Source organism: Chelonia mydas, chromosome 15 (genome assembly GCF_015237465.2).
Source record: "Chelonia mydas isolate rCheMyd1 chromosome 15, rCheMyd1.pri.v2, whole genome shotgun sequence".
Classification (NCBI taxonomy): domain Eukaryota; kingdom Metazoa; phylum Chordata; order Testudines; family Cheloniidae; genus Chelonia; species Chelonia mydas.
In genome coordinates, this window is record NC_057856.1 from 12191386 (window position 1) to 12216764 (window position 25379).

The 25379-nt window shown below is 48.0% G+C and overlaps 1 protein-coding gene across 3 annotated transcripts in view; it reads left to right on the forward strand.

Moving 5' to 3' along the window:
* The window catches only part of BCR (BCR activator of RhoGEF and GTPase), a 129459-nt gene that overhangs the window by 60636 nt on the left and 43444 nt on the right, over positions 1-25379 (forward strand). For 2 of the 3 annotated variants that reach the window (XM_007063757.4, XM_043529371.1), the window contains exons 3-8: positions 8277-8381; positions 8921-9106; positions 16196-16303; positions 18078-18138; positions 19263-19315; positions 19725-19865. In XM_007063757.4, coding sequence (XP_007063819.2) covers positions 8277-8381; positions 8921-9106; positions 16196-16303; positions 18078-18138; positions 19263-19315; positions 19725-19865 — 654 coding nt within the window. Of the gene's footprint in view, positions 1-5117; positions 5137-8276; positions 8382-8920; positions 9107-16195; positions 16304-18077; positions 18139-19262; positions 19316-19724; positions 19866-25379 lie in introns of those variants that run through there. The other variant, XM_027826223.3, reaches the window with a different exon arrangement.

The following is a 25379-nucleotide window of genomic DNA, read 5'->3' on the forward strand; positions in this document are numbered from 1 at the left end:
CCCCATGATCTGTCTCATTATATTGGAGTCAGGTGGCTTCCTCCTCCACGCCCCTGAGAACATGCGGCGAGAGAGAGCACAGAAGAGACAGACGCCCTGTTTTCAGTACCAGTGCCCAGCCCCACCCTAGCCCAGAGCAACTGTGAGGAGATGGACTGTGCCTGCATAGTTCTGTCACACGTAGGAGTTGTGGGGACTGGAAATGGAGCGTGCTTAGTTTCTGTGAGGAGATGGTGCACACACTGTTTGGCCTGCAGTAGAGGCGTGAGGAATTAGAGCGTGTTCTTTGTGTATAGAATCTTTGGAGATTTTTGCTGCTAAACTCTAAGAAATCTCTACTGGCAGGTGCGAACTGAGATTTTTTTCAAAGGCCAAATTCGGGAGGATTTTGACAGGAACAGCACAAGGCATATCCCTGACGCAAAGACCATCTCCTTGCCCAAATTTCAAGTCCCTGCTCCTGAACATCGAGTACCCGAGCTTCTCAAAAGAAAAGCTTACCAGACTCTTTTTTAACATTGCCAGCAATGTGGTTTTTTTCCTAGCCTCATTCTTGGAAACTGCTGAATCATTTTGTCTGAAACTTTTTGGAAATGTTCAGCCTGAGACATACAGGTGTTAGGAAAATTTCAGCCCAAATAGTTGAAGTTTGGCAAAGTTGAAAACAGGATGTAATAATATGAAGTGTGGGGCAACCTTAATAATAGGCAGTTCTACCAGCCTTGCCTATAATATAGAGGTTACATTTGTATTTGGGAGTGGGAACTGGAGTTAGTAGCTGGGAGTAGGTCAGCATAAAAGGAGCTTACCTCTGGGTATATAAGAGTGTTGGGGCAGCCAGTGGCATATGTCACTAAAGGAGAGTACTGACAGCCTGGGATTCAAACTGGGGGCTTGTTGCTGGAAAGAAGGGTACAGGAAGGGATAGAGCTCAGAGCAGGTCAGAATAGGGTGGGGGAGTTCCCCAATCTTGGTGGTGGCTATTGGGGGGCTTGTTATGATGAAGCGAGTGTTGCATCCTCTTGAGGTGAGGGAAGGAAGCAAGGGGAAGAGAAGAGGGACAAGAGGAGAAATCTATCCGTAAGAACTTCCTGTCCCCAAGCAGCGCCCCAGCCAGACGCATGCAGTATGTGGAGCTGGGTTGGGTCACGTCCCTGGTGTTCCCCATCTGAACTGCTCCAGCAATGCAGGGATGTAATGACAATGTGGGGTTGAGGGCAGGCATGCTGCCCCCAGAAAAATTACAAATATCCATTTCTTGCATGTTTAGATCAGTTTTATTCCAAATCCAATCTTTTGGATTATTTCTCTCTCCCTCTCCCCTTACAAGGGGTGGGAGTGTCAGAACTGGCCTCCTTTCCCTGTAGAAGGAGGAAGCTGGGTTGTGAATGGGGACTTCGGCTGGGATGCCCCCTCTTCCCTGGTCTGGTTCAGCTGTGCTAACATCCACTTGCAGGGAAAGACCCAGAGGCTCCCTAGCCTGCAGAGCCGGCACTAGGCATAAATAGACTAAGCAATTGCTTAGGACCCCGAACAGTTCAAGGGGGACCCCCTGTACACTTTTTATTATGTGTTGGGGAGGGGGAAATATTTCTGCTTAGGGCCCCCAATGGGCTAGCAATGCCTCTGCTACACAGGCTCGAGCTCCCCCTGCTGCTCCCGCTGACAACCAGAGAGGAGCAGCAGCTCTGGGGGAGCAGATTTCCTCCAGAGCAGGGGGAGTTCTCCCTTTGCTTTAGCCAAGTAGGGGGAGCTAGACTGTAATCCCTGGATAGAGTGCTGTCAGCTTCAGCCCACCTATGGTAATTTCCCCTGGCACCAGCTTTTAGATCCCTTTTTCTCCACTGGTGCCTACATCTCTGCGGTTCCTCTGCTGGGCACCTGTGTCAGCCTGCTCTTGTAACCGTCTGTGCTCTTTGGGGAGTCCAGAATGTCCTGCAGACAGTGCTGCCCCGTCAGTCCTCTTTGCTTGCTCTGGATCCATCACACTACCTCTCATTCAGTCTGCTACCCTGTCTTTCATTTGTGCACTGAGCCTTTAGGTTGTCAGGTCCTCCCACCTGTCTCAAAGTGCCTAGCACTGTTGTTGCTCTGCAAATAGTAAATGGTAAGCAGAGGGCCTGGATTCAGGCCTTAGCAGGGTAAAAAATCCCCATCCCAAAGTGTTTAAAGTCTTGCCCCTCTGTGAATGCTTAGGGACCTTAAATAGTCTTTAAACTATAGAGATTACTTTTTTTTTTAATTAGTCTTTGTTCTCCTCCTGCTTTGTGATTCATCAATCCTGAGCTCAAGCAGGAAGCAGAGGGTTTTAAATTCCCCAGAGCCTGGTGAAGGTGAGTGCTAGGAAGAACACTGAAGTTACTGTGTAAGGCTACACTTCTGTGTTTAAATCACCCAGAACTTTGACTGTTCCTGCCAATATAACCAGGGCTGGAGTTCTGGAAACTAGTAGCGTCAAGAGTTGGAACTCCCTTTTATAAAGCTGGCCTCTTACTGGTGTGACAAGCTCTGCCTCCCATGCTTACAAAAGTCCTTTATTGCAAATTACCAAAGCAGACGCTCTCTGGGTGACAGTCACTGGAAGGATGACCTGCACCAGCCTAGCTGGCGCTTCCTGGGAGTCAGAGAATATCCTCCAGCAATGTGAGGGAGTGGGGGGCAAGCTACCCCACCTGATCTGCTCCCAACTGTTGACTCCCCTTCCCACTGTGGCACCCCTGGGGCAAAACACACCAGTTTTTTTTTCCCTACAGACCTTGTTCCATGTTGGAGGGGAGGGGAGGGAAGGGGACAGGCAGGGCACCTCCTATTCAGGTTTGCACATGGAGCTGACAGGATCTGTCAGGGAAGAAAAAGCAAGGTGACTTCTGAAACTGCATCAGCACCTCGGAGGATCTTGTCCCCAGCGCAGCCCTATGGCTTTGCTCTGCCTCTGTCTGCACATCTTTGCCCAGCACCTCCAAATCTGCTTTCTCCCTGTTTCATTCTGTCATTTCCCCTCAGACGTTCTCGTTCCGTCACCTTCCCAGTTTTGTTTGTGATCTCTCTCCTGTCTTCACTTTCTGTTATCCCATCCATCCCCCACACTCTCTTTCTCTCCTATTCTTTCTTTCTCTTTGCTGTTTAATGGCTTTGCCTGGATGTACAAGCCCTTCCTGAGGATAGCTGGCACACACAGCATTGATGTTATAAATAATGTTGGCTCCTCTCCCTGCTCCCACCCAGCCCTCCTTGCATGAAACAGGGCTGGCCTGGTTACAGAATGCTTCCCTGTTTAACATCTCCCAGACAATGAGACACCCCCAGCCTATTAAACAGAAGCCTCCAAAGATATTTACATTTTAAAAACCATACTTAATAATTTTTCCCTTTGAAGGCTGCCAGCCTCTCTCTGAGACTCAGAGCCATCCTTACTGGAAACTTCTCCTTTGAACATGCTAATTGCGTGGTTTCTGAAAACACTCTACCAAAGGGTGGGGAGAGATTTAAAGATCCCTTTAATACACCCACTCAGAGGCAACATTCCCCTTCACAGGGAGATGCCAGCTGGGACTACTTTGTAAAATCTTATTCATCGTGTTTCCAGATTCTTAATTCGTACACTCCCAACCTTCACAATAAAACGATTATTGCTGTTAATTTAAACAACAGCCAGAAAGCCCCGAGTCCTTTAAATAGATTTGGGAAGAGCTGTATCTGTCTAATCCTTGGGGCTGGTGAATCCCAGGCTTGCAGTAATTGAATATAACACACAGTGCCAACCTGGTTAGTAAACTAAAGTACTTAGACTGACAAGTTGTAAACACATTCAAAACCGCCCTGGCCCTGGGCCAGCCTATGCAGGGTGTATAACATCCAGCACTTTTAACCACTCAGACTGGCCTGGGTTCAGGTTGCAGGATTGCGCCAATGGCTGCGACTCAACGTATCAGCTTTGAAATCCCCAGGAGAGCTTGATGCACAGTCCAGCTGTGGAGGAAACACCAGCCTGTGAATAGCGCGGCTGGCGGACGATGCTCCTGAAGCTCTTGTTCTAATCAGTGCTCCCTCTCCCTCCTCCATGTTCTGCCTGCAGCTCATGGAGGGCAGGAGCAGAGAGCACTGATTACAGGCTTGTTCAGAGCTTCACAGAGAGCGCTCCCACGACTGACAGATGGGCTCTGGCTGCTGCCAGGAGATGCTCTTACAAGATACACTTATTTTTAAATTTGTGGAGGAGGGTAGCTGAGGGGTGGGGGGAGGAGGGTTAGAAGGGAGGAAAGGGCTCGGGGAGGGTGCTGAGAAAAAGGGGGAGGGATAGAATCAGGATGCTTGTTGGACACCTACAGGTGAAAAATGGGCCAAGCCAGCATTAGAGGAAGCCCAGCATCCACCTCTCCCCAGGCCAGGCAGGGAGTACATTGCTTTCCGCCATGTGCTGCTCCTGCACCCGACTGAGGACTCCCCATCTTTGGCAGCACTTTCGTCTTGTAGGAGCGCTGCTGCTTGGCCGGTGTGAATTTGGTAAATGCAGGGCCTACTCCCCACCCTCCTCTGCAACAGCTGGGTGTGCTCAGACTCAGAGTTCCTGCTCCCTGTGAGTGGAGGTGAGGGAAGGAGTTCCTAGTCCTAGCAGATTCTCCTCTCCCCCATGTGTGGCAAGGGGGCTGTTCTTCCATGCCTCTGTGCTGGGCATTCCACTTCTTTCTCTACCTGGACTGCAGAAGCAAGGCAAGGAGTGAAGCTCTGGTCCCAGGGGCACTGCCCTCATTTGTTAGATGCACCAGGCGGAGCAGAGAGAGCTCTTGGAATTGGTGTGCACCTCCCTGCTCTGCCTCTTTGCTTCAGTGGGGGAGAGGGGCGTGGCCTCCTTGCCCACGCCTGCTCACCACTTTGACTCACCACTGATGAGAGGGTGAGACCATTTCCAGTTCTGCAGATGGGGAAGGAGACAGCAGTTGGATGATCAAAACTAACTCCCTGTTCCTGCACCAGCTGGAGTCTGGTGCCAAATTCCCTGTGACTTTCCTGGGCCCAGAGTACATTTCCCTGAGCGGGATATAAAGAGTGGAGGATGCAGTCCCCCTTGGAGGGTGAAGAGGCACTGGTGCTGGATCCTGATTCGCTTCTGGTGGCGAGAGCTGCCCACTCAGTAAGGTACTAGATAAAAGTGTCAAAACAGGGCGTCCTCAGCAGGAAATGTGCACTGGATAATCAGTTCTCGGGAGGGGAGCGCTGAGCAGCAGCACAACCCAGCCAGAAGAAACATGGTGTCTTATTGATCCCTGACAGCAGCAGGCGCAGCAGCAGCAGATCATCTGATTGAGCTCTAGGAATCTGTGTGTAAATGTCAGATACTGCCTTGGAAACCTTTAATGTGCTCTGTGGCTGTAGGTTCAACTCCCCTGGGGTTTCCTGATGCAGCTGCTGCACTGCAGCCGAGGTAGCCAGGCCACTTGGGCTGGATAGAACTGAAAGGGGACAAGAATCTTCCAGCATCACACTTGAAGCTGGTTACATAAAAGGGATTAAAAACCATTCCAAAGACTTTCAGAGGTGACCTCTCCATCTGATGTCTTTGGGGAGGCCAGCCACGGCAGAGCCCTGGGAGAGATGTGTGAACCTCTGAGGAGTAAATCTTTTTTAAAATATATATTTATAATATATATAAGAAATTATATATATTTGCTAATTTTAATATGTATATAAGAAATTTTAACAATCAAACCGGAAACTTCCATCTTTACCATCTGAGAATACCCAGTAGGGATTGTTAGAAATCAGAGCCTATTCCTATGAATGGGAAAACAGGGGCTTCTAGAGCTGGAAGGGAAACTCTGCGTGACAGTAAATCTATAGGAATATTTTTGGGGTTAACTTAAAAGAGATTTAAAGAACTCATCAGAATCCGACTGTCTCTGTCTATACAAAATTCATTATATCGCTCCTGTTCCACGACTTTGCAATTCCGTGCTTACAGATCACGCCTGGTTTCTCACAGTCCTACACTCTGTCATCAGGCTGGGCCTGCTAATGAGAATTACACTGCCATATCAATAAGGTGCCAATCACACCATTTGCAGCAGGAGGGAGGTTGAAGCGGTGATGGGATTTGAATGTTTTTTGTGAAGTTACTTGTAAACATTGCAACAAATCCTTGGCCATCCAGGAGCTTCATGCTTGGCCTTATATTGCAGATCTGGGCCACTGGGCATTTCGCAGATACAGCCAGGAGAGGCCTCTGATCATTCAAATGACCTGGCCCTTTCCCCTTGAGTTGAAGAAAATCTGCTAAAAGTTTTAGACCTATGTTTTTGTTGTGTGTTTGTACTGTGCCTAGCCTAGTGGAGCTGTGGTCCAGGGTAGGGCTCCTAGGCATTCCTGTGACATGAGAGATAAATAATAATCATAAATAGTTGAGCAGTTCTGATTCTGTGTCCAGCCCAGTATAGTATTTAAGGTGCTGTGCCTAATCACTGGTGTGTTTTCCTTGAAGCTTAAACTGTCTGCTGGATTACAAATTCCTGAGCTCCTCAGAAACTCCCTTTCAAGAAGACAAAATACATTGTTTCTCTAAGAATTTCACTGAAAGGAGGATGCAAACTCAAGTGCTTTCCTCTTCCATATCTTAGCTGGCTTGTGTGTAGTTTTTACCAGTTTCTTTAGAGCAGCTTCCATCTGCCGTTTCCTTTCACGAGGTGCTGCGGTATTTGACACATTGCAGAACTACCAGAGAGGAGCCATTTTAAGGTCTTTCACTCTCAAAAAGTGCTTACACAATTTAATAAATGTGCTAAAAAATACTGTAATTGTCGCTGAGCGTCTCTCTTTCTCGGAGTTGCATATGGGCTCAAAACAACCTCATAATAGGACTGTTGCTGCAAACTTTATGATGGAGAGGCTACCCCCTCTCCATAATAAATCACACGTATCTCCAGAGCCCAAAACGAGGGTCTCCCAGCTAAAGGAGAGCTCTGTTAGATTTCAGATATGGAAAGACTGACATTAGGCCAATAGCATGCAGCCTACTGTCATATTCACATCGATCGCAGTCCTGTTCCCACTGACATGAACAGCCCAAACCCTTCTGATACTAACTGGGGTGGGACTGATCCCCAAACTATCCATGCACAACCACCATAATGACTCTTCTAAACTACTCTCCTGTTTTCAAGGAGATTTGACTGTATGAGTGCTTGAGAGGGTTGTAAGAAGCTGTGTTTTGCGTTCGAGGGAGACCAAGAAATGTATAATAGAATTTCAAATAGATGGACATTTCTAATGACCTGTATTGTAACCATTGGACACTTTTTCTTCAAACTTTGCAGAATGGCTCCCCTTTACCTTTGAGATAAAATCTGGCTGTTTTCAGGCCAAACAAAGTTTCCAAGCCACAGGTTTATTGAGTTGCTAAAATAGGGTTTTATAGTAGACACATCAACGGTGAAGAGGTTACCTCTAGAACAGAGTAAACCATTGATTTTTTTTGATTCGGTGTCAACAATTGAAAAAAACCAATAGAATTTTCTGGGGTTTTCTCACACTGATGAAAAACTTAAAAAATATGAATGAAATGACATTTTGAAGTGAAGTGTTTTGGTTTTTTTCCCCTCATTTTTTATTTGGCTGAAAATATTTGCCGAATTTGCAGTTAGTTTTGGTTGCCCCCAAACTGCATGTTTTGATTAATTTATTATACATCACAAAAATGTTGCCCAGCTCTAGTTGCCAGCTCTCCATAATATCTATCTCTAGCCTTTATTTTTACTCACATGACTCTGAATTCTTTTTTCTGTCTTTCTCTTGTCTTTGCATTTTCTCTTTTGGGTTGTCTCTGTGAAAGTACTAATATTGCAAGTAATCCAGAGAAGAAAAACCCATTTAGAGAATCAGCACTGAGATCCCAAGTAGTGCAGATTATCCTACCCTCAAAATAGACCTGTTAAAAGAATAACAACTGGGGCAATTTGGTACCTGAGAACTATCTTAACAAATGGCAGAAAAGAAACAAGAAGTCATCTTGTGGAAACCCCAGGCTACTGGGGTGGGGAGGGGTGTCCAAGTGACACACACAATTAAGTCAAGCTCATGGAGAATTATCATTACATTTCTAAGATACTGGGTAAATAAACTGTGTATATTATTTTTATCTCTGTTCGTGTGTCCAGAAGCTGAGTGATGGTCACATTCTTTATTACTCTGTACCTAAATATAATAAATTTAGTTTGTCCTGAGGTCATATTTTCTATGCTGAATAATGCTCCCCAATCCTATCGTTTCATCTTCTTTCTCTGTAGAGTGAGCCAGACTTGGAGAAGGGCTTGGAGATGAGAAAATGGGTCCTGTCTGGAATCCTAGCCAGTGAGGAAACCTACCTGAGCCACCTAGAGGCTCTGCTGCTGGTAAGCACCTGTCACAGACACCAGATTTAATGATAATATTCACATTTCCAGAGCAACTTTCATCCAAAGATTTCCAAGAGCTTCACAAACACTGACTGTCTCTCAGTGACCTGGTGAAGTGTAGATAATTGTTATCGCCAGCTTGCAGGTGGAGAAATGGAGGCATAGAAAAGCAAAGTGACTTGTCCTAGGTTACACGAGGAGTCATTGGCAGAGCTCGGAATAGAATCCAGGAGCCCTGACTTCTAGTCCTCCTCTTTTAACTACTACACCTGCTGCCCCGCAGCTAGTGGAAGAGATTAAGGGGACAAAACAAGGGGCACAGGGACTGTAATTTCAGCATTCGTGTCCTGGGAAAATCTGTGAACTGGGAGTTGCTTAACTGCCCCAGCGAGAGAATTGGTACAGTCTAGTGTTCAGAGAGTCACTGAAGTGTCAGTGGGAACATCACTTAACAGGCTAGGAAGGAGGCATTAGAACATGACAAAGACAGGTTTACTTGGTGCGTGTAGTAACAATCTCCTTGATTCTACTTTTAGCCCATGAAGCCTTTGAAAGCTGCTGCCACCACTTCTCAGCCTGTACTGACCAGTCAGCAGATTGAGACTATTTTCTTCAAAGTGCCTGAGCTGTATGAGATCCACAAAGAGTTCTATGATGGGCTCTTTCCCCGAGTCCAGCAGTGGAGTCACCAGCAGCGTGTCGGAGACCTCTTCCAGAAACTGGTGAGTAAGCTGCCACCACCAACGCTCCTTTAACCTCAGTGCAGGTTAAATAGGCGTGTCTTCAAGGTGTGTCTGAGACTCACATTCGTTCCTTTGCATGGCTCTGGTGTGTGGAGGTCCATGGCTGGATGAGGTGGTAGAATTCTAAATTCATCTTTCCGCTGTGGTGTGGTCATAACTAGGCTGGCAGTTTTGTGTTCTGCACTTAGAGGCTACATCATGACCCCACCAATATTACAAAAACAGTCAGTCTTCCAGAAGACTTTAGAGCTCTCCACAAAGCCTGCAGTGTGTCACTTGCTGATCATTCAGTTACCAGGGCAGCTGGCATGGCAGCCTGACATCTGAGAGAGAGAGACAGTGTCGGAGCCCTTCGGGGGGGACACAGCATAGAGTTCAGTTTCATATTTCACTTCTTGTATAAAATATCCCGTGACACTCTATAGGAGTGAATTAGATGCTAGTGGTGCATTGTCTGTGCAATTACTCAGTATAATTCGTACGCTGCCTTGGAGGTTGGAACCATTGTGGTGGAGGACTTCCAAGCAGCTCTCAGAACCCTAAAGTTCTTCCCTATATTTCTGTCCTCAAACGTCCTGTGTCAGACCTGACCATCCAGCCTCTGTTTGAACACAATTTCCTTTGGAGCCTGCCAGTCCTGTTCCAGAGCAAGCTACAGGGATTACTACAGAGGGATAGGAAGTGTGTTCTCTCATCCTAGAGACTTAATACTATTATTTATTACTTGTGTTGTGATAGCACCTAGGAGCCCCAGTCACAGACCCTGACCACATTGCTCTGTACAAATGGAGAACCAAATCATGATCTGCTGCATCCACATCCCCTGCTGACCCCATAAGCACATATGGCAGTGCATTTCACGAGCATTTGCAAAATTCTAATGAAAACTTACTAGCCCAGGCACAAAATCCATGTGCCCAGCCTGACCGTGCCAGTGATGATATTGATAAAACGAATGAGATTTTACTCCACCACCAGTAGACCCTTGCTTCCCCTGTATTAATAGACACATAACACTCTGCCAGCTCTGCACTAGACTGCCAGACCAGCTGCTAGGACCTTGGTGGTGTTTCTTCTTCCTTGAACCGTTCCTGCTGTCTGTGCTCACCTGTCACAATTCTGGGCGTAGTAGAGAGAGGCAGCCTCATGGGGAATAACCATGTTCTTTCACTATAACCATGGCCAAGGTCAAAGCTACAGGTAGCTGCTTAGGTTATGCACACAGAAGGCCCCTTATTAGGAATTAGCATCTCAAATCCTTTCTTTGGCCTGGTCTACACTACTGGGTTAGGTTGAATTTAGCCGCTTTAGGTCGATTTAAAAATGACTGCATCCACACAACCAACCCCGTTCCGTTGACCTAAAGGGCTCTTAAAATCGACTTCTGTACTCCTCCCCGACAAGGGGAATAGTGCTAAAATCGACTTGCTGGGTCAAATTTGGGGTAGTGCGGATGCAAATCGATGGTATTGGCCTCCAGGAGCTATTCCAGAGTGCTCCATTGTGACCGCTCTGGACAGCACTTTGAACTCCGATGCACTAGCCAGGTACACAGGAAAAGCCCCGGGAACTTTTGAATTTCATTTCCTGTTTGGTCAGCGTGGCGAACTCAGCAGTACAGGTGACCATGCAGTCCCCCCAGAATCGTAGAGCATAGAAAGTTTCTACGCTCCCCCTATCATCTCCGTCCCTGAGGTTATCGCAGATTAGAAGGCAAAAAAAACGCACTTGCGATGACATGTTTTCTGAGATCATGCAGTCCTACCTCATTGATAGGGCACAGCTTAATGCACGGAGGCATTCAGTGGCAGAGGCCAGGAAAGAATTAAGTGAGTGCAAAGAGCGGAGGCAGGACGCGATGCTGAGGCTAATGGGGGAACAAATGGACATGATGAAGTGTCTGTTGGAGCTGCAGGAAAGCGAACAAGAGCACAGACCCCTGCTGCATCCACTGTATAACCGCCCACCCTCCTCCCCATGTTCCATAGCCTCCTCACCCAGACGCCCAAGAACGCGCCGGGGGGTGGGGGGGGCGGGAGGCTCTGAGCACCCAGCCACTCCACTCCAGAGGATGGCCCAAGCAACAGAATGCTGTAATTCAAACAGTTTGATTTTTAGTGTGGCTACAATAAGCAATGTGGCCTTGTCCTTCGCTCCTCCCCCACCCCACCCGGGCTACCTTGTCCATTCTCTCTCTCTCTTTTTTTTTTTTTTAATAAAGAAAGAATTCATGGTTTCAAAACAATAGTTACTTTATTTCAAAGAGGGGAGGGTGTTTGGTTACAGGGAATTAAAATCAACAAAGGGGGTGGGTTTGCATCCAGGAGAAACACACACAACTGTCACACCGAAGCCTGGCTAGTCATGAAACTGGTTTTCAAAGCCTCTCTGACGTGCAGCGTGCCTTGCTGTGCTCTTCTAATCACCCTGGTGTCTGGCTGCTCAAAATTGGACGCCAGGCAATTTGCCTCAACCGCCCACCCCGCCATAAACGTCTCCCCCTTACTCTGACAGATATTTTGGAGTACACAGCAAGCAGCAATAACAATGGGAAAGTTGGTTGCGCTGAGGTCTGACCTCAAACAGCGCCAGCGAGCTTTTAAACGTCCAAAGACACATTCTACCACCATTCTGCACTTGCTCAGCCTATAGTTGAACTGCTCCTTACTACTGTCCAGACTTCATGAGCCATGGGAGCAAGTGGTAGGCTGGGGTAGGTGCAACGGTGTGGTGCTGCCAGCTGGGAGAGCACCCTGAGGCAGAAGCCTCCAGCTTGCATGATATTCCAGGCAGGACTGAATCTCCATGAGGCGAAACTTAAAGAAGAGAATGACCTGGAGTCTCTGGCTCCCATTTTGTGCTCAAAGAGGAGAATAGCCATGTCTGTCCAGGCGTCCCAATAAACATCACCGAGGTCTGCCAGGAGCACCCAGGAGACGTACAACGGCTGTCTGTCCTACTGCACTGTCTGCCGCGAAGGCAAGGAGCTGCTGCTGTGTAGCAATGCAGTACCACGTCTGCCAGCAGCACCCAGGAGACGTACGGTGACGGAGAGCTGAGCGGGCTCCATGCTTGCCGTGGTATGGCGTCTGCACGGGTAACCCAGGAAAAAAGGCTTGAAGCGATTGTCTGCCGTTGCTTTCATGGAGGGAGAGGGGCCTGACGACATGTACCCAAAACCACCCGCGACAATGTTTTTGCCCCATCAGGCACTGGGAGCTTAACCCAGAATTCCAATGGGCAGTGGAGACTGCGGGAGCTGTGGGATAGCTACCCACAGTTCACCGCTCTGTAAGTCGATGCTAGCCATGGTATTGAGGACGCACTCCCCCAGTTTAATGCGCTTAGTATGGACATACGCAATCGACTGTATAAAATAGGTTTCTAAAAATTGACTTCTATAAAATCAACCTAATTTTGTAGTGTAGACATACCCTTTGTCTCTGCTGTGGCAGCAGGTCCTTTCTAGTCCTCTCTGGAGCTAGTTTAACCCAAGCCATTATCAGATGATTGTTTCTTTTAGGCACTGACTGCCTCGGGACACTGCCGCTCTCACTTGGCCAGAGAAATGAATTAGTTTCAGATGTTTGAAAAAGGAAACCGGTGTGTGTGTTTATGTGCATTTCCACTTATTGCTGCTCTGTTCCACCCCCCGCCTTCCCATTTTGCTTTGCTCCATCTGCACTGTTCTTGTTACCTCGTACTTTGATATTCTACCCTCCTCCCCCTGTGCTATTCCCTTTGCTGTGATTGTGGATGTGTTTTTTCAGTCTGCTGCGGAGAGTTCCCCTAGCAAAGTTCAACAAAAGACCTCAGTGTGCAGAACAGAACAGACAAGAATAAAGCAATGTACAGAGCCTGAAGATGACCTAGGGGTTCCCAAGCCAGATATACCTGATTGTCTGCATTCAAAAGGCATCCCTCTAGCCCCTCCCTTATAGTGTGCAGAAAGCAAAGGATTATGGGAGCTTCGTTTTCTTTTCTAAAAAGAAAAGAATCTCCGCATTCCTTAGGTGCCTCTGATTCCCTGAGTTGGTGAGACATTCCATTGAGTAGCTTATTGGATGGAGAGTGCAGTTCACCAGGTCACTTAATTGTTAACATCTGTGTGGCAATGCACCAGCTCCCTTCCCTGTTGACTTGAGACAGGGGGACAATATTTTATGTGCCCTCCAGCAGCTCAAGATGAAACCCCAAGAAGCTGCTTTTCACTGCTGGTGTATTTTAGTCAGGAGGAGATTAGTTGGTGCCTTAGCAGATAGCTCATGGACATGGTATGCGGTGCTCAGAGATTAGCTCACAAGGTCTCAGCTGCCTGCTGCTGCTCCCCAGCTTGCTAAAGCTGAGATGCAGGAAGAGCGCTGCAATCAAATGATGCTTGATAAACTGCCTTGAGAGGGTGGCGAAATAATGCTACTAGCTGAGGGAGAGCTCTTCAGATGAATTACCATAGCTGGCTTCTCCCAGCAAACTTTGACTTGCTGTATTGCTACTCTGGCCTGAGCTTAAGGCCGTGCCATACAGATGAGGCTGGCAGGTCCATGTACCGGGCATCCATGATACTCTCTTTTTCTGTTCCCCTGAACCTTTTGTGTTTTTATAGAACTGGCAAGCGATGTTGGATCTGTGTTGGGAGCAGCTTGCCCTAGTGTAGCAATAACTCAGCTACGCAGAGTGAATATCCCGGGGAGCTCTGGGCTTGCTTAGCTATTTCAGCTCTGGTAATTCAGTGCAGTGTTCTGACAGATACTGCAGCAGTCACTTTATTCCGCTATTTTTTCTGACAAACTGAGTGTTTTGCTGTACTGGACAGAGCCAAACCATTCTTGGCAGCCAATTAAAACCATCTCGACAAGAGAGAGATTGCTGAAATACTAGACATTAATGCATGGTCAGTCAGGACGCACATCAGGTCCTTTTCACATGTGGCCATGCCATGAGGTATGATTATGGTGATAATTTGGAGTCTTGATAATTATCTTCAGGGCACTGGTGGCATTCATTTTATTTAACCTGTAAAATAAAGAACCATAGATCGAAACTGAAGGCAGCATACAAAGGAGATTCTGGAATCTTACATACGGTGGCACTCTCTGCAGTGAGTTTCTGCTATCAGAAGCTGACAAGGTGGCTGTGTTATCCCATCTTTTCAGCTGGGGGATAAAAAGCACCAGCTGTCAAGAAGTAGAACTGGGTGAAGTATTTTGAAATTGTGTTGGAGGGGTTTGAAATTTTTGGATTTTTAATGAAAAACGGAAATTGTGTCTCAAAAAAAAAAAATTTTGTTTTTTTAAAAAGTTTAACTTTTTCATTTTTCAAAAACTGAAAAATGATTTTTAACAAAACTGAATTGTTTTACCAAAAAAAAATTTGGTTTCCAGTTTTTCGTAGAAAAATGGGAAAATTTTAACCAAAATAAGAATTTTCCGTGAAAATATTTATTTGGCTCAAAAAGGCATTTTTCATCCAAAAATGTCTTAATGATTTTTACCAACTCTGTTCAGGCATGGTAGGGAAAGCAAGAGCCCTTGCACTAATGGAGAAATCAAAGCACTTACATCCTAGCTGCCATCTCTAGGACATGATTCCAAAATTGAAATGTTATAAGTCTCTCCCAGCAGAGGCTACGGTCAGGATTACTGCTCATTTGGGGATGGTACAAAGTGCCAGCTATGGATCATGTGCTCTCTGCAGGCCTGGGGCCAGACCCTCCCTGGCATCCATGCACAATTGCCACTGATTTCAGAAGGAGCTGTGCCATTGTACAGCGGGGCTGCAATCAGTTCCCTCATCTCTTTGTGAAGATCACTGTAGGAGGTAGCTCACCGTTTCTCAAGCCACCATTACTTCAATAAACTGTGTAGGGAAAGGTGCACAGAGGTACTGGGAAGCTACTCAAGTGCCAGGCTCTCCTGCAGGAGGCAATGTAGGGAATGATGCAGAAGTACTGTTTATGGGGGAAGCTCACAGCTATGTTAGTGGGAGAGTCTCCGAGCTGGAGTCTCTCTAGAATGATGGAGGATCACTGGCTGTGGGGAAGTTCTCAGCTCCTCCGTTCCCAGTCTCCCAGAGCAGTCACAGTAGGGAATACTGTCCATGCTGGCAGTGGACCCACGGTAGTCATAGGGTAAGTGAAGGATTGAAAATACTCTCCTTTTCAGTAGAGTCCTTCAATGCTCCTTCTGTTGGTGTTTTTCTGATTGTACGCTGGGAAGCCCATTTGAACTGCTGAGGTGTTTATAGCACAGCTGCATGGGTCTGCAACACAAAGGTTACTCTACAGTTCAGACATGCTTGGAATTTGCCCATGGATGTCCCAGCTGGATCTTATGCTGTCTGGCATGAACATGACTGCTATTTAGAAATCAGCAAACAGGATCAGTGCTAAGACCTAGTGATTAATAATGGCTCATTACAGGATCCAAGGCTTGCCGTATCTTTATCTGGGTCCACCACACATTCTACGGTTGCAAAATCCTGCATTGCCGTCCATGCCTTCCAGCAGTGGTTCTATACTGTGTGTATTGTTTTAGACTCTTCAGCACTTCTGTCCTTAATGCTTCAACCATGTGGCTTTAGATAATGTCTGCATATGTAGATCTTGGTTAATATCTGGGTTTGCTTTAACAGCTTCAGCAGATGCACAGAAGCAAACGAGTAGCTCATTGGGGTCACATTCGTGCTATAGGGCTGAATCACTCCTGTCTGATTCATATTTCATGGCAAACAGCCAACAGCTCCTGCAAAGTTTCATCCATGAGCTAAAATATTAATAGACGCTAATCTGGCAGTTTAGAAGGGAAAAACTAGGCGATGGTAATAAAGATTTGTCATCCTCCCAGGCTTGCGAATTAACTTCTGCTGGGTAAAGGGAGCCACCACACAAGGAGCACCTGTTCCAGTGGGGGAGAACCCACAGGAGGGAGGGCACTTCCTGTTCAGAGTATCCTGAGTTTCTTTGGATTGGTGTAAATCAGCCTCTTCCCTGGTTATTCTGACTCCCACCAGCAGCTGTCCCAAGCCATCCCCCTCCCTGGTGTTTACTTTGTTTTGTTTTGATCCCTGCAGGCCAGCCAGCTGGGAGTGTACAGGGCCTTCGTGGATAACTATGAGGTTGCCATGGAGACGGCAGAGAAATGCTGCCAGGCCAATGCTCAGTTTGCTGAAATCTCCGAGGTAATGTCAGGATGTTCAGACACACGCGCTGCCCCGGAGCTGATTAATACGCTGCAGTGTCACTCCTGTGCAGCCTCCGAGTGCCTTTGCAGCCATCGCTCTTTGGAGAGGCTGGGACTGGAGGAGCTGTGAGCTTCCCCATAGCCACTGCTCCAGCCCCAGCCCCTCCAGTGGCCTTTAGTTAAGGCTGGCCCGGGAGGAACTATGAATTCTCCCATAGGCAGTTTTTGCTCACTATTCCCCATAGTGACTCTTATAGTGACTGGCATGGCTTTGAACTTTCCTAGCTCTGCTCCAGCATCATGCAGTCCTAAAGAGGAAGGTTGTGTTTGAGCTCCTGATGTCTCTTTCGCAAATAATGACACTGACTGTGGTGTAAAAGACCGTCTCTAACAGCTTGCATGATGTCTGTCGGTAGAATCACAGGCTTAATTAGCCTCAAGTGCTGAAAGAGGTAGCGTTAGAATGCGCTGTTTAAAATGACAAGCGTGTCAAGTGGAATCTTCTTATTATTTATTAGGCTGCTTTGATTTCCTCCCTTTGAGTGGGATTCTGTGTGTTGAAGTACTTTGCAGGCTTCTCATGCCATGGGCCCTGGGTGGAGCTCCATGTCCAGCGGACAGTGTCACTGTGGTGATTACAGCCCCAAGAAACGCCACAGCTGGAAAAAAGCAGCTGCCAAGAAAAATTGGATTTAAATGGAACCACCTTTTCTGTATTGGATATGCGCTGTGCCAGAGGCATTTATTTCTTTTCAAAACACTAGTTCGTTGAGGAGCCCAAATCTTTTTTTATCTTTAAAATTAAAAAGTAAAACGTTTCAAGACATTAAGATTGAGGGAACACAAACTGGCAACGCCCTTTGGAAACGTGCTGTGGTTCTCATCACAGTGTGAGGGGGTTCCCCGCCTCCCATCTGCAGCCATGGCTCTTTGCGGGGTTTTGAGCCTCAGACACAGCCTGTAGCATCAGCAGTGTCACCTTGCTATCGGGGCAGCTTCCCCCACCCTTCATTTTTTAAATAGATAAATACAGTCTGTAAAGTCTCCTCTGACTAATCGTTAGATTTATGAGTTGTGTTTGTGGTAGTGCCACAAAAGGGATCCGGGCCGCCTCATGCTAGGCACTGTTCAAATGCAAATTCTGGGCACCACGTATTGTGTGATTTCCTGGTGGGTAAGTGCTAAAGCCCTGGCAATGACCATAGTGTAATAAATAGTAACGATGATATGGTGGTACTTTTGCACTTCTGTGCCCATGTCCTGCTGAGGATTTCACAACACTTTACCCACATTAATACATTCAGCCTCAACATTCAGGGCAGCAGCAGAATCAGGAATAGCACCCAGGTCTGCTGACTGCCCACCTTGTGCTTTAGCTACCAGACTATACATACACTGGGCCAATGGCACATGCATCCCTGTGGACATCCCCCCCGTCTGACTGGTGGTAACTCAGCCATCCCCAGGTTTTCTCCCATGTGCTGTACGTGGCTCCCTGGTTTCTCGGGTCTCTAAAGACTCACTCTTAGGAATTCTGCTTGGAGCTGCAGGCTCCTGGCGGACTGTGACGTGGTGGTAGAGTTACCATCAGGACAATGCATTTTCTTTCACTGACATGGAATATGGCAGGGCTTTTCTGGATGCTGCTTTAGGCTGACTGTATGAACACAGGCACCTCTTCCTCCCTTGGAGGTGTTGAGGAGGTTCTGGGTTCCAGGGTGGCGTTTCTGGGTGATGAACGGTCTCCTACATGGATTTTCTTTTTCTTTTAGAATCTCAAGGCCAGAAATACAAAGGACTCAAAAGACCAGACAACCAAAAACTCCTTGGAAAGTGAGTGTTCTGTATGGAGGAGACTCTGGTTTGTCGGCACTTGGAGGGGTGGGAGTGGAGCTGGCTATTGTTGCCCTGGGTGGAGGGTAGATATATTGTGGAATAACCATTCCCCAGTCCCACCTTCCATGGTCCTTTTACTTTCTGAATGCTGGTGGGTTATGGTGACTCCTTGCTGTCTCCGGGAAGCTGCTCCCTTTTGCTCATTAGCAGAGCACTTGCCTAGAAAGCTGCATGTCTGCACAGGAAGCCTCCATTCATCTTACTGGCTAGTCATTCCCCTTGGGCAACAATGGACGATGCACAGAATAACCATGATCTTTGAAGAGCATCTATTGCCTAATAGTAGCACAAACATCATCATACAAGGAATTATTATTTGTATTACGGTGGTGCTAGAGGCCCCAGCTGAGGTCAGGGCTCATTGTGCTAGGCCCTGTACGTACACATAGCAAGAGATCGTCCCTGCTCCAAGGAGGTTCCACACTTGTTTAAGGCAAAGCCTCATGGATGGCAGGATTTGGGAGCACCCTAGAGATGCCATACTGAGCTTGGGAGGGGAGGTGGTGCCTTGATCACCTTTCAGAGACCTTCCTGGCAAGATTAGGAGAGGCGTTGAAGGGGAATGGCTCTAGAGGGTGTGGCTAGGCTCAGTACTCAGCTGCAGGGTCAGCCATGAAGATCTAGAGCTGGAGGATCTAAGAGGTTAATCAGAAGAGTGCCCTGCTGGGAGTTTTGTGTGCCATTCAGCGAGCTCACCATTCACTCTCCCTCAGCTGCGTGTTGCTTGGGGTGTGCAGTAGGTTGTGTTTGTGTGTGTCTCTCTCTGTGTTTGTGCAGTGTGTTTTGAATGTTTGAATTAGCAGTAATGAACTCTGTGTGTGAAAGGGGAAATGTTTGTAGAGGGGGGTTGTGCCCAGTGTGGCTGCTGACTGCTTCTTTCCACACACTTGTGTGTTTTATTTACTCTGTAGCTCATTAACGGTGGAGAAGAGAATTGCAGGATGTTTCTTCTGTACTAGTTTTGTGCCTGTATGTTTGGTTGCATGGCTCAGTGTGCTCTGTAGGGCACTCTGTTTTTAGATGGCTGCCTTTCTTATGCCTCTGCTGCTTTCTGTCCACAGCTCTGCTATACAAGCCGGTGGATCGAGTGACACGCAGCACACTTGTTCTTCATGTAAGTAGCTTGTGTGTTTAAATGGCAAGTATAAGAGCACAGGCACTGTCCCCGCTTTCTCTTCCCTCCAGCCTTTCCTGCGCAGACAGGACTGAGGAAACTAAGAGGCTGCCGCTCTGCCTGGGTGTGTCTTGTCTTTATATGCAGAGGAGCAACTTGAAGTTTCTGGTGGAGAATAATTCCATGTGCGGAACCAGTGACGTGTCCCCAGCGGGGTTAGCAGGCTACGTTAGACTCCACAGCTGCAGTGGGATGGGACAGTCATCTGCAGCCTTGCCCTAAACTATGAGAGGAGGCCAGAGCCTCCTGTACCAAGGGTTCCAATAACAGGGCTCCCGAAGCCTGTGGCTCACTGTTCTGGTGGGCGCCGTTCCTTATTCTTGTCCCTTCTTTGTGTTCTTGGTGGTAGGATTTACTGAAACACACTCCAGCAAGCCACCCCGACCACCCACTCCTGCAGGATGCTCTGCGCATCTCTCAGAACTTCTTGTCCAGTATCAACGAAGAGATCACACCCCGCAGACAATCTATGACAGTCAAGAAGGGAGAGGTGAGTCCCCATCCTCTAGTGACAAGATCTATTTCTAAACAGTAGTTCTGCCTTTCTCTGGGAGGGCTGGAAATTAGGAGACTACCCTAGCCTTCTGAAGGTTATAGTGAATGCAGGGATACCGGAGGACTTAGGCCTCCTTTTGGTGTAGAACTCTGGCATGCTAGCTAAGCTTAATACTCTGTGGGGAGTCATGCTGGCACACACAGATAAAGTTACATGCAGACCCAGAATTAGTACTCAAGAATTCCTGGCTCCCAGACCAGTGTTCACTCCTCTAGGCCATCCCTTCATTCTGTGAGAGGTTGATACCTGCTTGTAGATTTACTTAAACCCCATGCTACTAGTTCCTGTGTTGCTGAGATACAGTTTGTGCACAGTCCTTGTGTTCCCCAGGACATGGTGTGGCTCACTGCACGTTCTGTTCAGAAGGCTATTTGGAGCTACCAAAGGGGAAGTGTGACTAGAATCCCAGACCTTATTGCTGCAACGTGTGTAGCGTGTGCTAACCCAATTCAGGGAGAGTTCTTGGTAGTATTCTGTGTGCAAACTGAAACCAAATAAGGGCCTATGGATCAGAAGGAAGGAAGGCAGCTGCTGGAGTAATGGAAGATTAGAAGGGCATTTTCCAGCCACTTGTGACCCTTACATCCCCTCTCAGGAACCAACTTGGCAGGATGTTCACCTAAATCTGCACATTCAGAATGAAATGCATTTTCTGCATCTTCTAGAAGCCTACAATCTTGGGCAAGAGGGAAATCTCACCTGGGGGCGTGCTATAGCAAACTGCTGTGGCGAGCGAGAGGGGGGCAAGCTGGTCACTGAATGATGCTAGGAGTTGGCACTGTGATTTCTGTCTCTTAAGTATCCCCAGAATGATGTCAGGACCCAAGGTACAGCAGAGAAATACATGTTACAGCTCCAGTGTCCAGTACACAGAGACTCACTGTGTGAGGGCAAAGAGGTGGAAAATCAGAGCCATTTCTCAGATAGAATGTAAAGAGAAGTAGGAAGGAATCGAAATGGGATGAGAGAGACCCCTTGAGATAGGAAGCTTAGGGTTGTTCATCTATCTAGGGGCCAATCCAGTGTCCATTAAAGTCCGAGAAAAGCCCCCCATTAACCTCTGTGGGAATTGGATTAGGGCCCAGAAGTGCTGGGCTCTGACCCCCTCACCGACAGACTAGACTGTTTATAATGGAGACAGACTTCTGCAGTGGTATGGCTCTGTGTGGCTCCCTGAGTTCCTCGGGCAGATCCATCTCTAAGGTAACTCCAGTGTGGTTTTGGTAGGGATGAATTTGGTCCCTCCTGCTCAGTAACAGCCAGGACTGATGAGGGGCGTTGGAGGAGATAGTTGGGGGGCGGGGAAGCTTGGATGAAATGAGGTGGAGGAGCTTGGATGAAAGAGCGGAATCAAGAGCAGCAGATTTGTGGTAGAGGAACTGCACCTGGAGTTTGTCATGTCAGCACTGTGCCCTGTAATCTCCTGCCAAGCCCAAGATGACTACAACTGGACCCAGGGATCCCCTTGAAGACATTCCAGTGAAAAGTCCCCCAGCCCTATAAACATACACATTCCTGGGTTATTACTGTATGTTTCACTGACCCTTTCAGCTCTGAGGGTTCTCTGGCAGATGCAGAATGGGGCTGGGGTACTCAGACAGGGCCCCAGAGTGCATTGGTCCTCAGCTTTGAGCAGGAGATCCCCCATTTACCTCCTGCTCTGGGACTTGTTTTGGAACCCCCAGGCTGCAGCTGAGATGTGCTGAGACTAGAGCTGTGGGGACCAGGCAGTAGCAGGGTGGGATGAAAGTACACATGAGTGGCCAGGGCCTTGGAGACAGCAGAAGGCCTCATTAAAGTGGATGCTGATTGAGTCATGGCAGGTATCACAGGCTGGAATGCCCCTGTCCCAGGAGAGGGCGTGCTCGGTAGTCTCAGATTGTCTGTTAGCATCTCAATGAGGGATGCAGGCTTTGCAGCGTGTCCTGTGGAATCCTAATGAAGTGACAGGAGCCAGGGCAGCGGGAATGAGGTTGTGCTCTCTGGTGAGCTGTGGATCATAGAATCGTAGAATCGTAGAATATCAGGGTTGGAAGGGACCCCAGAAGGTCATCTAGTCCAACCCCCTGCTCGAAGCAGGACCAATTCCCAGTTAAATCATCCCAGCCAGGGCTTTGTCAAGCCTGACCTTAAAAACCTCTAAGGAAGGAGATTCTACCACCTCCCTAGGTAACGCATTCCAGTGCTTCACCACCCTCTTAGTGAAAAAGTTTTTCCTAATATCCAATCTAAACCTCCCCCATTGCAACTTGAGACCATTACTCCTCGTTCTGTCATCTGCTACCATTGAGAACAGTCTAGAGCCATCCTCTTTGGAACCCCCTTTCAGGTAGTTGAAAGCAGCTATCAAATCCCCCCTCATTCTTCTCTTCTGCAGACTAAACAATCCCAGCTCCCTCAGCCTCTCCTCATAAGTCATGTGCTCTAGACCCCTAATCATTTTTGTTGCCCTTCGCTGGACTCTCTCCAATTTATCCACATCCTTCTTGTAGTGTGGGGCCCAAAACTGGACACAGTACTCCAGATGAGGCCTCACCAGTGTCGAATAGAGGGGAACGATCACGTCCCTCAATCTGCTCGCTATGCCCCTACTTATACATCCCAAAATGCCATTGGCCTTCTTGGCAACAAGGGCACACTGCTGACTCATATCCAGCTTCTCGTCCACTGTCACCCCTAGGTCCTTTTCCGCAGAACTGCTGCCTAGCCATTCGGTCCCTAGTCTGTAGCGGTGCATTGGATTCTTCCATCCTAAGTGTAGGACCCTGCACTTATCCTTATTGAACCTCATCAGATTTCTTTTGGCCCAAACCTCCAATTTGTCTAGGTCCTTCTGTATCCTATCCCTCCCCTCCAGCGTATCTACCACTCCTCCCAGTTTAGTATCATCCGCAAATTTGTCATCCACTTACAAAGTGAGAATGGGGTGTGTAAAGAGTGGGCTCAGCAGGGCTGCTCCTTTTCCCACTCATGCGGTGGTGAAAATACTGACTTCAGGTGGTTGCTCCGTGTTTACTCTTGTGACAGGGACAGCAGAATCAGAGCTGAAAACAGGTTTTCCTATGCGATGGAGGGAATCCATAACTCTCTCTCACTCGCATGCACCTACTCTGCTCACAATCCGTTCCAAGCCAAGGTGAAGAATATGCTTATTCCAGATCTTTCTGTGTTGCCCTTTAACTTGCTTTCCCTCTGGGAGTCGAATGCTAGCTGCTTCCTTTGGCTTTTCTGAACCAAAGGCCCTGCCTCTAAGAGGGGCAGGGCACTTCCTTCTTCCCCGAAGCTTGTCCAGACTGGGGAGTGTTCACCATTTCCATGGTTCGAAATTGTGATCCAACTGCCTGCAACAGGAGTAGACTCCCAGCCATTCATTAATGAAGGATTTGTGCACTATCTTCCTAAAGAGTTAACAAGCCCCGCTCCCCACCACCAACTGCCCTTCCAGGTTGGGATCAGAGCTGGGTTTTGTCTGTGTGTGTGTAAATCTCTGGCTTAGCCTTTCCTTCTGCTCCTCTTGTCTGTGCCCTCCCCGGGGTGATGGGGTAGCATGCAGTCTGCATGTCCTAATTGACAGCTCTCAATGCATAATGCATTTTTTATTTTAATGAATAGCCAGCTTGCTTTGATGGCTTTTATTCATTATTTACCTCCCTCCCATTGGAGATTCCTTTGGCGGGGGAGCAGGCTAGCTGTGGTAGCTCCAGCCTCCTCCTCTCATACAGTGCTCAGGTACCGACCTCCATTGTTAGCGTGCATATAAAGGGGTCCTGTTTCTCTTCCTTTTTTTTTCCAGCCAGCAAACAGCTCCCAATCCCCATCTTTAATGTGGAGTGTTTTTTCCCTTTGGTGAGCACAGCGCAGGGAGGATGTAAATCCCCTTTGCCTGCCTCTTGCTGCTGCTTTCTTTTGCTGGATTGCTTTGAATTGGTGAAAGCAGCCAGTGGTTAATCTCCCTAGTGACAGGCTGCTAAAAGTAAGTGTGTGTGTGTGAATACACAACCTTCCACACACACACTCACTCCCTCCCCCAAGGTGTGACCCAAGGTTATTGATCCGGTGCTTTCATTTGCTACAAGGCACTTGGCCGCATCCTGCACACAGTGAGGAAAACAAGAGTTGCTCACCACAGAGGAGCTCGTTCCCTCCATCCTATCCACTGGAATATTCCATAAAGTAACTCCAGCATCTTGCACAAGACACTTCTCAGTCCATGCCCAAACCAGGACGTGCTGTGACCTGTATGACATGGCAAGGACAGCCCAGCACATTGCTCTCAAGGCCATCGATATTACCTGTCCCCCTTCTCCGCAGTGTCTCCGCTTACTGTGCAATACAGCAATGCTGACAGGGCAAGGGAGAGCTTCAGCCCCAGCCCCGTTTCCTTTGTGATCTGTGCATTTGATCCTTCAATGGGAATTGAAGTGGGAAGCATGGTCCTGAGGCAGCCTGTGGCTCCCCGAGTGTGTGGGCCTGGCAGGTCCCAGACGTAAGGAGGGGGGCAGAGTTTCTGCATGCTTCAGGGATGTGGGTAGGATGCTAATTACAACAAAAGCCAGAAGAAATGAGGCTCTGTCAAGGCCAGGGTGTGGCTCTGGGGTTCTTCTCTAGCCTGTTGTGGGGAATTGAGTCGCTTGTCTCTCCAGCATACAACCCATGGACTTGTGGGGAAAGATGTAGTGTCTAGGATTTGGTTCGTGGGTGGCAGAAGGAGATAACCACTGCACCCATCATGGGGGGACATCCCCCTGTGAAGGAACAGAAACCTGGATGGAATGTTATGCCTCTGGGGACATATCTTAGCTCCAGAATCTCCCCTGCCAAGGAGCATGGAAATGCCTCCCTCCCTCTCATCCTCTTTTCTCCTTCCTGCTTGTTAGTGTTTCTGATTGATCCTTCCCTAAGTGCCCACTTCAGTAACTTGCCAAGTAGCAATAAAGAGCTCGCTGGGGTGTCCCTGAGTGACATGAAGCCTCCTGATTTAGGGCATGTGAGAAGTTCAGATTCCTTCTTGTCTTGTGCACGTGGCCCCGCCGCAGCTCCAAGCCAGGACCTCGTTTTGTGGATGGGGCCTTGTTTGCTCACAGCCGACTCTTCACCTGCCACCATTCATTTTCTTTATTTCAGTTATAGGGGGTCTTTTGAGGGGAAAAATCCCCAAGCGCTCCAGAAGGATCAGTCCCTAAGGTTGTACCCAGCGATCCTGCACAACCTCCAGTGGGGAAGCTGGTTTGGCACCAGTCCGGTGCAGCTTTCCCAGAGGTTCCTAGCTGCAGCCGGTGTGAGAATGGCTGGCTGGAGGAGTCAATGTCTCCTCTCTGAGCAAGAGCTTAATGCTGAAACTTCCCCCTCCACTGTTCCCTATCCAGTTCTGCCTTTTCTTGTAACGCAGGAGTTAATGGAACTGCTAAAAGCACTGAGCCCCTTAGGGGAGAGAGGCAGATTCCCACT